General features: G+C 53.7%; 6 protein-coding genes across 6 annotated transcripts; 5 read left to right on the top strand and 1 right to left on the bottom strand.

Annotated features, from left to right (window-relative positions):
* Positions 1-73: 73 nt before the first annotated feature.
* On the top strand, positions 74-1,027 carry MRS44_007715 (uncharacterized protein; the record flags this gene model as incomplete). Its single annotated transcript, XM_046273772.2, has 2 exons — positions 74-79; positions 137-1,027. The coding sequence occupies 2 exons, from the start codon at positions 74-76 to the stop codon at positions 1,025-1,027; spliced, it is 897 nt and encodes a 298-aa protein (XP_046134278.1).
* A 1,688-nt stretch (positions 1,028-2,715) lies between these two features.
* Positions 2,716-3,827, top strand: MRS44_007714 (uncharacterized protein; the record flags this gene model as incomplete). Its single annotated transcript, XM_046270864.2, has 2 exons — positions 2,716-3,408; positions 3,477-3,827. 2 exons carry the CDS (start codon positions 2,716-2,718, stop codon positions 3,825-3,827), a joined length of 1,044 nt encoding a protein of 347 aa, XP_046134279.2.
* A 1,043-nt stretch (positions 3,828-4,870) lies between these two features.
* MRS44_007713 (uncharacterized protein) lies at positions 4,871-6,925 on the bottom strand (the record flags this gene model as incomplete). The annotated part of the gene is made up of 3 exons (XM_046275990.2): positions 4,871-5,118; positions 5,172-6,606; positions 6,746-6,925. 3 exons carry the CDS (start codon positions 6,923-6,925, stop codon positions 4,871-4,873), a joined length of 1,863 nt encoding a protein of 620 aa, XP_046134280.1.
* A 1,025-nt stretch (positions 6,926-7,950) lies between these two features.
* Positions 7,951-8,827, top strand: MRS44_007712 (uncharacterized protein; the record flags this gene model as incomplete). The annotated part of the gene is made up of 2 exons (XM_046269268.2): positions 7,951-8,657; positions 8,707-8,827. 2 exons carry the CDS (start codon positions 7,951-7,953, stop codon positions 8,825-8,827), a joined length of 828 nt encoding a protein of 275 aa, XP_046134281.2.
* A 278-nt stretch (positions 8,828-9,105) lies between these two features.
* Positions 9,106-10,412, top strand: MRS44_007711 (uncharacterized protein; the record flags this gene model as incomplete). The annotated part of the gene is made up of 2 exons (XM_046269269.2): positions 9,106-9,895; positions 9,958-10,412. The coding sequence occupies 2 exons, from the start codon at positions 9,106-9,108 to the stop codon at positions 10,410-10,412; spliced, it is 1,245 nt and encodes a 414-aa protein (XP_046134282.2).
* An 885-nt stretch (positions 10,413-11,297) lies between these two features.
* Positions 11,298-13,485, top strand: MRS44_007710 (uncharacterized protein; the record flags this gene model as incomplete). Its single annotated transcript, XM_046269271.2, has 5 exons — positions 11,298-11,399; positions 11,451-11,723; positions 11,770-11,892; positions 11,948-12,592; positions 12,640-13,485. 5 exons carry the CDS (start codon positions 11,298-11,300, stop codon positions 13,483-13,485), a joined length of 1,989 nt encoding a protein of 662 aa, XP_046134283.2.
* Positions 13,486-13,829: the final 344 nt, after the last annotated feature.

The following is a 13,829-nucleotide window of genomic DNA, read 5'->3' as shown; positions in this document are numbered from 1 at the left end:
CTCGGGAAATTTTATATCAACCGCCAACTTTGAAGAAAGCTTCCTCACAGTGGGCATTTATTGTTTCTTCATCATGATTGTAAGTAATTGAAGGCTTGTCTATTGGGCCATCATCAGCTAATACTTGAACTTCAAGCGCAAGCAAGCGCGCCAACGGCGCGACTACCTCTACCGACGAGCTCTCCTCCTTCGAGACGCCGAGATCAGCGAAAAGCGAGCCAAGCTGAGGTCTTCGCTGGCCTCGGGAAAGCCATTGGACCCTACCATTGCAAACGACAAGTCTCTGCGCAAAGACTACCAGTACGATGAGTCGCGGCCCGATCTCACCACGAACGAGCAGCTTGACCTCGACGACGAGTATGCCCAGCTTTCAGGCATTGTCGACCCCCGTGTGCTTGTGACGACTTCCCGTGACCCTTCTGCGAGGCTGGCAGCTTTTGCGAAGGAGATCCGACTTCTCCTCCCCACGGCTGTCCGTCTCAACCGTGGTAACCTCATCCTGCCCGACCTCGTGCGATCCGCCCAATCTGCAGGCCTCTCCGATGTTGTTCTTCTCCACGAGCATCGCGGTACTCCAACTGCCATGACCTTGTCGCATTTCCCTCATGGACCGACCATCTCGTTTTCTCTACACAACGTGGTTTTGCGACACGATATTCCCGGCAGTGTGCGAGGAACTGTCAGCGAGTCGTACCCTCATCTCATCTTTGATGGCTTCACGACTCGGCTGGGAGAGCGGGTTGTCAAAATTCTTAAGCATATTTTCCCTCCAAGGGAAGCTATCACGGCAAAGAACAAGGTCGGCAACCGAGTTGTGACATTCAAGAACATCGAGGACAGCATTGAAGTTCGACACCACGTCTTTGTGAGGACGGGTTACGACAGCGTCGAGTTGGCCGAGGTTGGACCACGGATGACTATGCGAGTGTTTGAAATTCGAGGCGGTACCCTCGAAAACAAGGACGGCGATGTTGAATGGCATCTCACGCAATATACAAGAACGGCCAAGAAGAAGAATTATCTCTAAGCTGGTCGAGTCACACCAACGATGCTTGCAGATCTGCTGCGACATTGCAGCAAGCTAAGTCAACAACCATCATCTTGGATCAGGCCACAGGCAGGCTGCATGCCTATTCTGGGCCCGGCATCGTACCTATACGACAAGTTATCCGAGACACTCGGTTCCACGTGGGATATCCGAACTGTATGCTCAATTCAAGTCGAAAACGAGATGGTGGAGTGTCAACCAGCAGCGGTGACGTGGCGGAGGAGGCCTAGGACGGGAAAATCGGGAGTTTGGAGTTCTTGGTTGCAGAATGCTAGACATTAAGGCGATGATTTTGAGCAGACGGTCAACATTTTATGGCGAAATGGCTGTTTTGGTTCACAAGAGGGGAGAGTGGCTATTGGTTGATGACGACCAACATCAGCACTTGAATGTGTGAGTGTATGACGGTGACTATAACAGAGATCATAAGGAATATGCCCCATTGCTACCTGCCTAGGTACCCAGTCATTGACCGCAGCCTGATGTGAAAGAAGCCGACTAGACGATGCACCGTCTATGGAATCTGTGGCTGGACTACGCCATGGATGAATTGAGTGCATGTGGAATCGACATCTCGGTCTTGGCAACTGCCAATCGGTCTCATCAACGGCCAAGCCACACCCAGATTCTGGGCTGGACTGGCTTGGATGTCCGACGGACACGGGCCCGGGTGGGCTAGCTGCAACTCTGACAGGTCGGACCGGGCTCAAGCTGGGGAAGAAAGCAGTTCGCATTTCGCAGGCCGAGAAAAGCGGTCACAGCCTCAATCGCTGACGACTAGAATGGAATGGCGAAGACGAGCGGGCTGAGCAGAGCAAAAGATGGACCCTTGGTTCGTCCAGACAGTGGACTCCATCGCCATAGTCCTGCCCAGGTAGGCAAATCGGCAGGCAGTGCTTATTTTTGGAGACCGGACGACTGTCCCCCCGCCACTTGCGTACGCAGCCTTCGACTTTTCTTCGTCTGAGCTGCGGACGAGCTGCTAACGATTCTTGGAGTGGACCCGAGGCTGCCGAAAGGGAAGGGAAGCATCGTAAGCCTCCATCCATGGCTAGGTCATAAGCAGCGCAGTTCCGAGCATCATTATTTCCATCTCTCCCTTTGTTTTGTTCGCAACATCCATTCCTGATTAAACAATTCCATCTCCCCTGTCCAATCTCACGCGATCGTCTCTCGTGTTTCTTGGACCGAGCTCTCCTCCCCTCAACTTAATTACTTTTACGGGTCTTGTTTCTCCTCTTTCATCTCCAAAACCTGGGTCGTGGGCCCCTACGTCACGTTTCAGCGCATCCATCCATTCCCTCCAGCGCTACCCGTCCACTGAACGGCCGCCCGGCCCCCGTCGTCCGACCCTGCGGCGTCCGCCAACCTAACCGCTGAGAGAGAAAAAAAAAGGGCCGCGCCACCTACTGACCACTAGCGTTCGGCTTGGGTGTCATAAGCATTTCCTCCCTCGCCCAGCAACAGGCCCCCCGGCCGCTATTCCTTCCTCCCATCCACAGCCCGAGCCAAGGCAGCGCCCCCGGAGAAGAAGCTCGGTAGCCTCATCTCGTCGCTCTCACCACCAACGGCCCGCCCTCCCCAGCCTTTTTAGCCTCCTCCTCCTCCTCCCATCATCATCCATCCCTCCCCGCCATTGCTACTTCCACCCAGCATCGCCGTTCACCATGTCTTACGGCCAGTACAGCCAGAACCCCTATCAGCAGGGCCCGGCCGAAGAGTCTGGCTATGGTCAGGTAAGCAAACCTAACAAGCGAGCGCAGCTTCATTTCCCGCCGACAACCGACAGACCACAATTTGCTGACTCGGATGCCGCGATGCTTCAGGCCAATCCCTATGCGCAGAACGCGCCGGTCCAGGGAGACAACCAGTATGAGATGCAGGACTACAACCAGCAGCCTCCTGCCTCGTCAAGCCTCTCACAACAGGAGTTCCTCAACCGCGTTCAGAACCTCCGCAACGAGATCAAGGCCCTGACCAACGACGTCGACTACATCGGCCAGCTCCACCAGCGCACCCTCAGCAGCACCGACGGCACCGCCAACCAGCAGCTTGAGCAGTATGTCTCTCAGACTCAGATCCGCAACACCGCCATCAAGGACGGCATCAAGGGCCTCGAGCGCGACCTAGCAAAGACCACCGACAACTCCCGCACCACAAAGAACACCCAGCTGCAGTCCCTCAAGACCTTTTTCAAGTCGGAGCTCGACAAGTACCAGAGCATCGAGCGCGACTACCAGCAGCGCTACCGCGACCAGATCGCCCGCCAGTACCGCATCGTAAACCCCGATGCTTCCGAGGATGAGGTTCGCCAGGCCGCCGAGGCCGATTGGGGCAATGAGGGTGTTTTCCAGACTGCTGTTAGTAATCTCCGCGTTGACAATCACACCCTGCCGTGATCCCCGAGCTAACGTGTAACCCCAAACAGCTGCGGACGAACCGCACCGGACACGCCAGCTCCGTGCTTGGCAACGTCCGCGCCCGCCACAGCGAGCTCCAGCGCATTGAGCAGACTCTCTCCGAGCTTGCTATCCTGTACCAGGAGCTCGCCACGCTCGTCGAGCAGCAGGAGCCCGTCATCCAAGCTGCCGAGACCAACGCTATTAACACGGTTGAGAACATCGAAAAGGGTAACGAGCAGGTCAAGGTCGCCAATGAGCACGCCCGCCGCCGCCGCAAGCTCAAGTGGTGGTGTGCCCTCGTCGTCCTCCTCATCATCATTGCCATCGCCGTCGGTGTTGGTGTCGGTGTCAGCGTGGCCAAGAACAGCACCTCATAGAGGAAGCGGGCATCGTCTTCGACCTCGACAGCCACGCCTTCGCCGCTACCACCATGATGATATGCTGTTATCTTGTTACGCCGTTTTCTTCCTTCATAGATATCTCCATGACTGTTGTTCGTCTTGTCGTTTCTTGACCCGCAAGACCAGAGTATACGACATATTTCATCCGTATACCACACACACCCCGATACTTACTTAATTTTTACTCTCCCCGAAGCGCCCGAGCGCTAGGGACCTCTTTATTGTTTGAAGGCGCGGAGGGCTTGACGGAGGATTGACCAAGAAAGAGTTCTTTTGATGAAAAGGAGGTTCATGAAATGCTTCTCGCTGGGAGGGTTTATCTTGGTTGTTTTACTGGATCGGTGGTTGTTTTTTCACACCCTTTCGCTTCTCCTGTAGGAATACCTTTTGTTCTGCTCGCATGATGGAGGACAGGGTGGGATGGGAGAGAGGCACTGGGGTTGCTGTATGTATCTATTCATCTGAGGGAGGTGATCCAGAAAAGTCTTGGATGCATGAGATCCATGGTTTGGAAGAGCTCCCACGCAGGTATAATAATGTCCAAGCCTTTGTCGGCCGCCACTCTACATGTATAATGACCTCACAAGCTCAACGGGCACATCAAGCATAACGAAACGACTGTATTTTTTTTTAAACTCTCCGTTCACCAAACGATGCCCAAATGTCCCGAGTACCTGTTGCGCTTCCCGTCCGTCCGTCCTCACAATTCCGTTATGCTGAAACAAGACATGAGAGAAGTGCTTATTATATACAGTACAATAGGGTTCGATTGTGCACATTACAGTCCCAACTCCAGAGCATTGGGCCTCACTTCCCTGTGAGACGATGAGGCAGCGCACCCAGCCGGACGAGCTCCCTCGGAAGACGGAACGGCGGGCATATCATGCCAGTCCCGCATTCCGTCCGGTTTCGACATCTTTCCGTTCCCTACCCTTCCTCTTGGTCACGTCGTTGCTCCCAAATTTCGTACACGTACACGCCGTTGCGGCCATCTTTTGTCATTTATATCACGTTCAGATTTATTGGGGACCCATTCGGAGCCCACCGGGACCACCACCCGCCAGCTTGGCTGCCAGCTTGGGGTACTTCTCGGTGACCTGGACTTGTGTTCGGGTCGCCTCAGCATATGACAAGGCGTTGACGATCTCGCCCTCGGTTCGGGCGAGCTCTGCGGCGCGTTCAAAGTACTTGAGAGCAGCGGGCACGTTGTTCTGCTGAAGGAGGAGCTGAGCCATGGTGGCGACGGCAATATCACACTCAGGGTCGACTAGATGACAGTTAGATTACACTTAAACCGACAACATCACTCGGGGTACTTACTGATAAGGGCCTTCTGGCAGAGAGCCTCAGCCTCCTTAAAGTCTTGCTTCCATTGGAAGAGAGCCAGGGCCTTGTTGATGAGGGGCAGCACGTTCATCGACATGGGCTTGGTCTGCTTCTCCATCTCCATGGCAGTGTCGAACTTCTCGACGGCTTCCGAGAAGTTGCCCTGGTCGAGGAGCAGCTCGCCGTAGTAGTTGTAGACATCGGGCACCTTGGGGAAGTTCTTAATGCATCGTCGGAACGTAGCCATGGAGGATGCGATTGAGCCCATCTTGTACTGGGTGACACCGAGCTGGATGTGAGAGAAGATGAAATCCTTGTCGAGATCAATCGACTTCTGGTAGTCCTTCTGGGCATCGGCGAGGTCGCCCTTGATGAAGTGAGCCTGAGCACGGTGGTAGTAGACGTCGGGGTCGTTGTTATCCTGCTCCAGGGCCTTGGCGAACTCGGCCTCGGCCTTATCGGGCTCGCCAAGCTCCAGACTGATGCTCGCCCGCTTGATATAGCTCTGGGTCATGGTGGGGTCAAGCTCGATGCTCTTGTCGAAGTCGTTGGTGGCATCGGCATGGTTGCCGAGAAGGGTGCGGAAAGTGCCCCTCATGTTGTAGGCGAGCGCCTCATACTCGCCGAGATCGCCAAGCTCCAGAGCCTTCTCGAACGCCTGTCGTGCCTCCTCGTAGCCATCGCCAGTCTTCTTCTCCAGAGCCTCAAGTCCGATCTGCATCTGTCCCTTGCCGGTTTCGGGGTCCAGCTCCTCCGACTCCTCGAGGCCGGCAGGTCGGGGCTTGGGGCGGAAGCTCTGAAGGTAGTTGCCGACAAAGATGGGGCTGGGCAGCTTGGGTGGTCGGGAGGCCATCATCTCCTTGGCCTTTTGCTCGGCAAAGGTCTTGAGAAGCCTCTCGACGGCCTGGGCGGTGGACTCGCTCTTGAAGTTGTCGATGATGCATGACGCAGTGAAGTCGAGCAGGGCCTCGGAGTACTTCTTCTGGTGCTCGTAGGCGGTGGCGCGGCGGTTGATGGCCTTGACGTACTCGGGGTCCATGCTGATGGCGGCGGTGGTATCCTCGATGACCTGGTCCCATTCGCTCATGGCGCTGTGGCAGGCGGCTCGGTTGGAGTAGAAGACGGGATCGGCCTTGCAGAGGATGGCCTTGGAGTAGAGGTCAATGGCCTTGTTATAGGCCTTGTCGCCGTAGGCCTTGTTACCGGCCTGCTTCAGCTTTGCTGCATACTCATCACGCTGCTGCTGGGTGAGAGTAGCGACTGTCTCCTCATTGATCTCGGGCAGCTCCGGCTCGCTCTCGGCAGTCACGGGCTTGGGTTGAGATGCACCGGTGGAGGGGGTCTCTTTGGTCTCAGCAGCCTTGCGCTCAGCCTCCTTGCGCTTTCTCCTCTCCTTCTTGCTGAGCTTGGGGGACGTGTCTTTGGAGGACTAGAGATTGGGGTGGGACGTCAGTTTGAGATTCATCATGACGAGGAAATGGTTCGATGCCACAAGCAGCCTACCCGCACCAACTAGTGGGCGGGAGCAGCAGCAGCAGCAATGTCGAAGCGGGGTTGACAAGACATACATCAGAGAGGTAGTAGACGATACCGGCGCCCGTAACAACGACGGAGACACCGGCAATGGTGTAGACAACGGCCTTGTTCTCTGAGACCCAGTTTGTTATCCGGTCCCAGACTCCAGAGGAAGGGTCGACAGGGATAGCCGTGGGGTTGCCCGGAGGCATTGACGGAGTCGGAGCCGACATGACGAGGCCTATGGACGATTAAGGGGACCGGCGGGAGGTGAGGATGGAATCGAGACCGTCGATGCGGTAGAAGCAGTCGGGAAGCCGATGATGTATGGGCGCGGTAATACAGGCAATGGAGTGGTAGCTACGGCGAGCTGGAGCACGCGCAAAAAAAGCTGACGGCCGTCTTTGAAATTTGGCGCTGGCTCCAACAAGACTGCGGGCCGGGGCCCACTGAAAGTTTTTCCGGTTAGTTCCAGCACCTGCTGAATGATGGATGGTGGATGGATTGACTGACGTATGCCTGAGGCACTCGGATGACGCCGGCTTTAAGAACCTACCAGACCAGAACATCCCACCAAGTCAGAACATAAACACCACACGTCCTATACACACGGACCTTGTTCCTTCTTGGCTCAGCCGACATGGGTTCTTGAGACGGCCAAGAGATTGCATCGTCTGTTTGCGGCCCCTACCGCCGGCTTCAAGCGGTCTGGCGATTTACGTCAAGAATGAGGTGACTTGTTGCGGGGGGTTTTGACACGATAAGATACATGATGCCGCCGCACTGGTCTGGAGCCGATCCGAGCAATTGCGATCCAATCAGCTAGTTGAGCAAGTAGCGACTGATCTAGTCCATCTAGAGGATGGGACTTGGCCAATGCCAATTCGATACAGCTGCCAGAACTTCAATAGCGTCATCGTCACTGAGAGGGGTGTGCCGTACGGATAGGCAATTGGTGCCTAGGGCACAGAACCCTCGGACTTCTGTCACTTGCAAGCTGGATTATCTGCACATAGGTGTAAGTACATACTGTATGTTTCAGTTAGATAGCCAACCTTGCATTGATCCGCCTGGTTTAGCAGGTTACGAGTTTTCAGAGCCTAAATACATGTCCACCCACCTCTACTAGACCGGAGGTTGAGTCCCGTCGCTAAACTTCCGAGTACCTGACTAATGTTAACTGAACCACATCAACCCCACCTCAACAAACAGCAATCATCTATCTTTGAAACCAGTTCTCAACCAAGTCATTGACAAAATGAGTGACGAATTTTCCCTATTCACCTCAATGAGGTACGATCCAAAGCTTCAAAAGCTTCGACAACATGGGCTCAATGGCGAAGGCTGGAACTTTGAAAATGAGTCGCCGCTCTATATGCTCGACTTTCATCGTGATCGTCTACTCAGGGCAGCAACACATTGGAACTGGCATCCAACCATTGATCGACTGTCAGGTGTCAGTGGACTTCAGTCTCTTGCTCAGTTGATAGACGAGGCCGTTGGGTCACCTCCAGGGACCGCTCTGCGACTGAGAATTGTGGTGTCCCGTGAAGGGGACATCAGGGTCGAGAAGTTCAACGTTCCTGAGGCGCCCTTGGAAAACTTGTTACCACGCCGACTACCCGTCCCGTCGTCAGGTTCGTCAGCAGACGAACCGAGAAAATCCCCCAGTTATACTCTTCTCGTAGATCAGGCCTCAACTTCGAGGTCCGAGTATACCCATTTCAAGACCACGAAAAGGGCCATGTACGACGCTGCCAGTCAAAGAGCTGGCATTTCTCCAGCAGATCTCGCAGAAGTACTCGTCATTAATCAAGATGACGGGTCTGTGATGGAAGGGACCAGGACTACTCCTTACTTTTGGAGGGATGGTCGTTGGGTTACACCTCCCATCTCAGCCAAGTTTAGCTGGGATGAAGGTTGTGGTGGCCAAGATGGAACCTCGAGACGTTGGGCATTAGAGAGGTAGGCTTTGCCCAGCCAACTAAAGATTTGGTACTAACATCGCAAACAGAGGATTGGCAGTTGAGGAGGCTGTGAACGTCAAATCCCTTACCGACGGTGAAGAATGCTGGCTCAGTAACGGCGTCAGAGGCTTCATGTCCGCAACTATCAGCCTACGGGAAAGAGAATAGATGTCGAGCAACGTGAAAGGGGTGGCAGCCCCTCCCGTCTTGGCTACGATCTCCATCCGGACGAGTTGGTGGCGTGTTGGGCATAAATCCAATCCGGCTGTGTCACCATTTGTGCATTAGGATGTTGGCAATTGTCCCTTCTCCGGCTTGTGTGACATGGCGGCCTCTCCCCCCGCAACCTTTCAGTTTCCCCCAAGTTTCTTCGATGATTTTCGGGACAACTTCTCCCAGCCACGACATATTGACGATTCCTCCGGTTTCTGGCGGCGAATCTCGACATGGAAACAGCACACTCTACATACACGCCAGATGCCATGGTTGAGCATCTGCCACCAGAGCTACGGCATGAACTTCTCACCACGCTCGACCTCTCCTCTCTGCGCAACATGGTCCACGCTTCTCCAGTCTTTTACCGCCAGTATGTCCTAGAGCGTTGCTCTATTCTCTCTTTGTGTCTGGAAAGGACTCTTGGGAGAACTGTCCTGGATGCGTATTGGGTCTATCAAACTGCCAGGTCATCCAAGTTTCCCAGTATTACGAATGACGAAACTATCTCCAACTTTCGTCAGGCCTACATGCGTCAACAGGCGTCCGGTTCCTACTCAATCCTCAGGAAGAGTGTCACCGAACACTTGGCCGTCGGGATTGCCGCATTCCATTATTCTACTGTCGACCCCATCATGCAGCTCTACATTCGACATGTCCTAGAGGCCCTGGCTGAGGAGACGGGCGGGATTGTCGATCAAGAACCACTAAGCCAGGTCGAACAGGCTCGACTGGTCAGGGGACTTTACCGATTTCAACTGTGTTGCAATTTGTTCACTATGGCAAACTTTCCAGAATCATCTACTTTGAGCAGGAACGGGCGAACGATACGTATCTTGACCGACTACATCAGTCTACTTGAGCCATGGGAGATTGAAGAGATGGTGTGCATTTACTCGTTTGCCAACGAACGGTTTGAGCGCGTATTTGAGGCTGTTTGGCGGTGCACGACTGGAGATGGTACAGAAACAAGGCCACGAAAGGTACCGGATCCAGAAGACGGTTATGACTTGGGCGATACTGGTATGTTGGTACCGCCTTCTGCCTCTAAGAAATCATTCTGCTAATACCTTACTGTACTGTAGCAATTAGGACCACCCTCTTGAAGAGCACTATTTCACAAGGTCTTCCCATCCTTCACACTATCTTGACCAGGGATGACGAGTATCTTTCTGTCCTTATTGGGAGCTCTGTTGTTTGGTTTGGGGGATCGTTTCTTGAAGACGCAATCCTGAGCAAGGCTGCTCAGAAAAGGCGGCATAGAGATGATGCTGCGGCGCGCAACGATAACCAAAAGCGACGGGATCATATGCCTTTTCTAGGGGACAACGAGTTACGTCCTCCGTTGGCATGGACGATGCTATGGAACGAGTCTTATAGCAAACTGTATGGAGACTATATCCCAGATGAGATCCGCCGTTGGGGATATGTGATATGTGATGCAGGGCAGTTGGAGAGAGTGGGAGCAGCACGTCTTCTCGAGAGGCAGTGGAAAGAAACATGGGCAGACCACGATCCAAGGGATGATGTGCTAGATTAAGTCAGTGGCTTGGGATTATTCACAGCTCCGAATACGAGGGTGCGGGATGAGGCTTCGAGAGTTGTGAAGAACATGATCTTTTTATTAAGGGTGGAGTTGAGGCTTGCTGATCATGCCTGGCATTGTCTTAGTGAATGATTATCAACCCTTTCAATGTCACCTTGGGCATCAATATCGGGATGATCTGTTTAAAAGCAACAAAAGCAAATACGCAAGAAAGCCCGAAAAACGTGGTGGCACTGCGGGATGGTATTTGAGCTGGTGGTGATGGTCGTTGGTGTAGGGTAGGTAGGCGAGAAGAAAAGCGGGACCACTTGATAGGTGCAGCGCGTTGCTGAGCTACCTAGCGCTACTGTACCTTCACTCCATCGATTTACACACGCGAAAGAGAAGCTCAACAACGAGATCAACTCTCCTATTATCGTCACCCCATGTAAAGAGCCCGCGCCATCATCCAAGAGAGGAAATAGCAAAAGTGACAGCCACGCGCGACGTGGGTCATTATAGCGCTTCCTCCCTCGTGGCACGCACGCCGATCGCACCGTACCAAGTCAAGCTCCCCCAGACCCATCGCCAGGTGAGACAACCCTAGAGCTTCTAATGGCAACGACCTCGCTCTTTGTCTTGGAAATATTGTTGCTCGGACATTTCATGGCCCAGCCTCACCACTCGGGCAGCTTGAGATATACAGTATTTATAGAGAGCTTGGGGACTTGAGTTGACAAGCAAAGCAGACCTGGTCCTTGGATCCATCCGGCCACTTCGCCAAGAGCTGCAACTGCATATCTGGTTCCTCCTTCAATGAGACCTTGAAACTTCTACAACTCAGCTGGCAACCTCAATTGGCTTGGTGTGGCTTCCGATCTCGGACTACGTTGCGAAATCATGGCTTCTGAAAACCCCAAAACACCAGAAGCAGCTATTGCTGCAGGTCGCCAGCACTATGGAGCCAAGCGCTTCAAGCCCGCCCTCGAGCAGTTTACAAGAGTGAGAACACTTACTACATACAATCCGATGTAGTTGCTGACCACCCCACAGGCAATGAAGCTGTGTCCCTGCACCCGTCAGACGAGGCGGGAACGCTGCAGCTGCAAGGACTTCGAAAAGGTGGCCCAGGAGGGCGGCTCCATATTCAACGAGGCCATGTACACCTGCAAGTGCCCCGTAGGCAAGACGTTCAACAAGTGCGACAACAAACACCACATCCAGGCGCTCGACTACCGCGCAGCCACCTGGGAGGCGCTCCAGGAGCTTGACCGAGCGCGGAGAGATGCCGAGTGGATTCTTGAGCTGGCGCCTCGTCTCCCGGATGTAAGAAGCTCACCATCTTGGTCTTGCTGGTTATTGACATGGGTAGGGATATCTGCGGCTGGGCAAGATCGCGCGCCTCCAGAAGAAACACGAATTCGCATGGCATGTCTACACTGCCGGCATCGAGGTTGGAAACAAACATCAACTCGCAGAATCGCCAAAGTTCCAGGTAGGATTCAATTGCAAGAGTATTGTGCAACAACCGACTGTTAACCGGACCATAGAAGCTCCATTCTGCAAGACAACCGCTACATGTTCGGTATTATCGCCGGGATCCTCTAAGGAACCCTAGGGAGATTGTGCAGCGCATCTTTCAGTATCTCGACTTTGCTACCATCGTGCGATGTCTCCACGTCTCAAAGGACTGGCGGCAATACCTCACAAGCCGGGGCAACGAGCGGTTCTGGCGGGCCTTGCTGTTCACGAGACAGTTTCCTCACCGATATGCTCCCAGTACCGCCTCTCTCAAGAAACTCATCTCCTACTCAGGAAACGATGTCCGGCAAATTGTCATTGATAGCGTGTTACGATTCCGTCTCACACAACAAAAGCTTAATACTCTCCTGCAGGGGTCAAAGAACCTCGAGTCCCTTGTGTTGCGAGGCAACATTGAAGAGGACCTGCAGATTCCGATGGCGAACGGATTCTTCAAGAAGATCAACCGCGTCTTCCTTGACGAAATACTCGTTGGAAAACCTCACATCCTGGAGCCACTGTTGACACAGGCTTCTGAGAGCATACACAACCTTCACATCCGTGGCCTGCCGCAAGTCGGAACGACCACAACGTTTGGGTTTCCAAGCCTACCCAACCTGCAATATCTGCGAATCGAAGAACAGAATAAACCCAACCCTATTCGATTGGGAATTGTAAGCTCCCCCATCACCGTGACGATACCGTGGCTAACAATACATAGTGGACCATTGCAGCTGGGGCACCACGTATTCGTCAACTCTGGCTCAGCGACGTGCAACTGTCAGGGCGTCAGCCTGAAGATACCGAGCTGGACGAATTTTGGCCAAATCTCAACGTGGTTATAGTGAATGGCTCGACAGACTCTGACCCTGAAACGGCAGAAACCATCCAGAAGCTAGCTTCGATACGTCAGGGAGACACATTGCAGTACGTCGACTTCGACTTTCGCTGGAAGTACGACGAGCAGGGGCCGCTTGGTCTGAGGATGTTGTCCAACATGCTAAACCAGGAGCCCGCGACAATGGACAGTGACGAGTTCAACCAGGGTAACCAGTACAAAAACCTGCACTCTCTGCGACTCACCCGAGCGCTGATCCCGCCCTCGCAACTCCAAGCGGTCCTCAGCGATGCCATCGAAGCTCGCAAGCTTCACACACTTGACTTGGTCTTCCCGCTCGAGCCCTTTGGCACCCCCCAAGGATCAATAAGTGTCGAACACCTCCGCAAACATGCATGGTTGCGCAGCGCCGAGTCTATCAGGTGCCTGGGCATCTTTGAGTTCAGATTCCGTTCGTATCCAAAGAACGATGACGACCTGCCTCTACCAAGCTTCCTGGCCACCTTCCCCAACCTCGAGGTCATCGAGATCAACTCTGCCCACTACGAGGGACCCGAATTCGGCACCGTGATTGAGGCCATCTTGAAGGTCACGCACCTGCGGAAGATTTACCAGACCACAGTGCAGGGCATCGCGCTAGACCAGCTCCGTGGCCTGGCTGCCAAGTACAAAGTGGAGCTTGTCTGGGGAGAGAGACCGCGGCAATGGCCTCTGCCAATCGAGGAGTAAGTTTGAGTGGTTGGATTTTGTACATGTCAAGAAATTCGTGTTTGAAGATACCCCTATGAAAGGGCTGTACGGAGGAATGTATGGATTATGAGAGGATTGGGCTGAGAAGAACCCCTGATAGCACAGTTCCTGGCTCAAGTTTGCGAGAAACTGGACTACATGCGTTGCGTGGTAGCTACGCTTCAATTGGGTGTTGGTTTTGTTAGCCTATATTATAGGAAGAGCCCTGTCTATTACAACACCACCCATGAGTCTGCCCTGAGCAACTGTTTTGTTTGAATGCTTTCCTAGGCCGAGCCCCCAAATTCTATACCAGACTTTTTTCGTGTCCGAGTCTAATAATA

The sequence above is a fragment of the Fusarium solani genome (genome assembly GCF_023522795.1).
Source record: "Fusarium solani strain SB1 chromosome Unknown bctg00000004, whole genome shotgun sequence".
Classification (NCBI taxonomy): domain Eukaryota; kingdom Fungi; phylum Ascomycota; class Sordariomycetes; order Hypocreales; family Nectriaceae; genus Fusarium; species Fusarium solani.
This window is presented reverse-complemented; position numbering and strand designations above follow the sequence as displayed.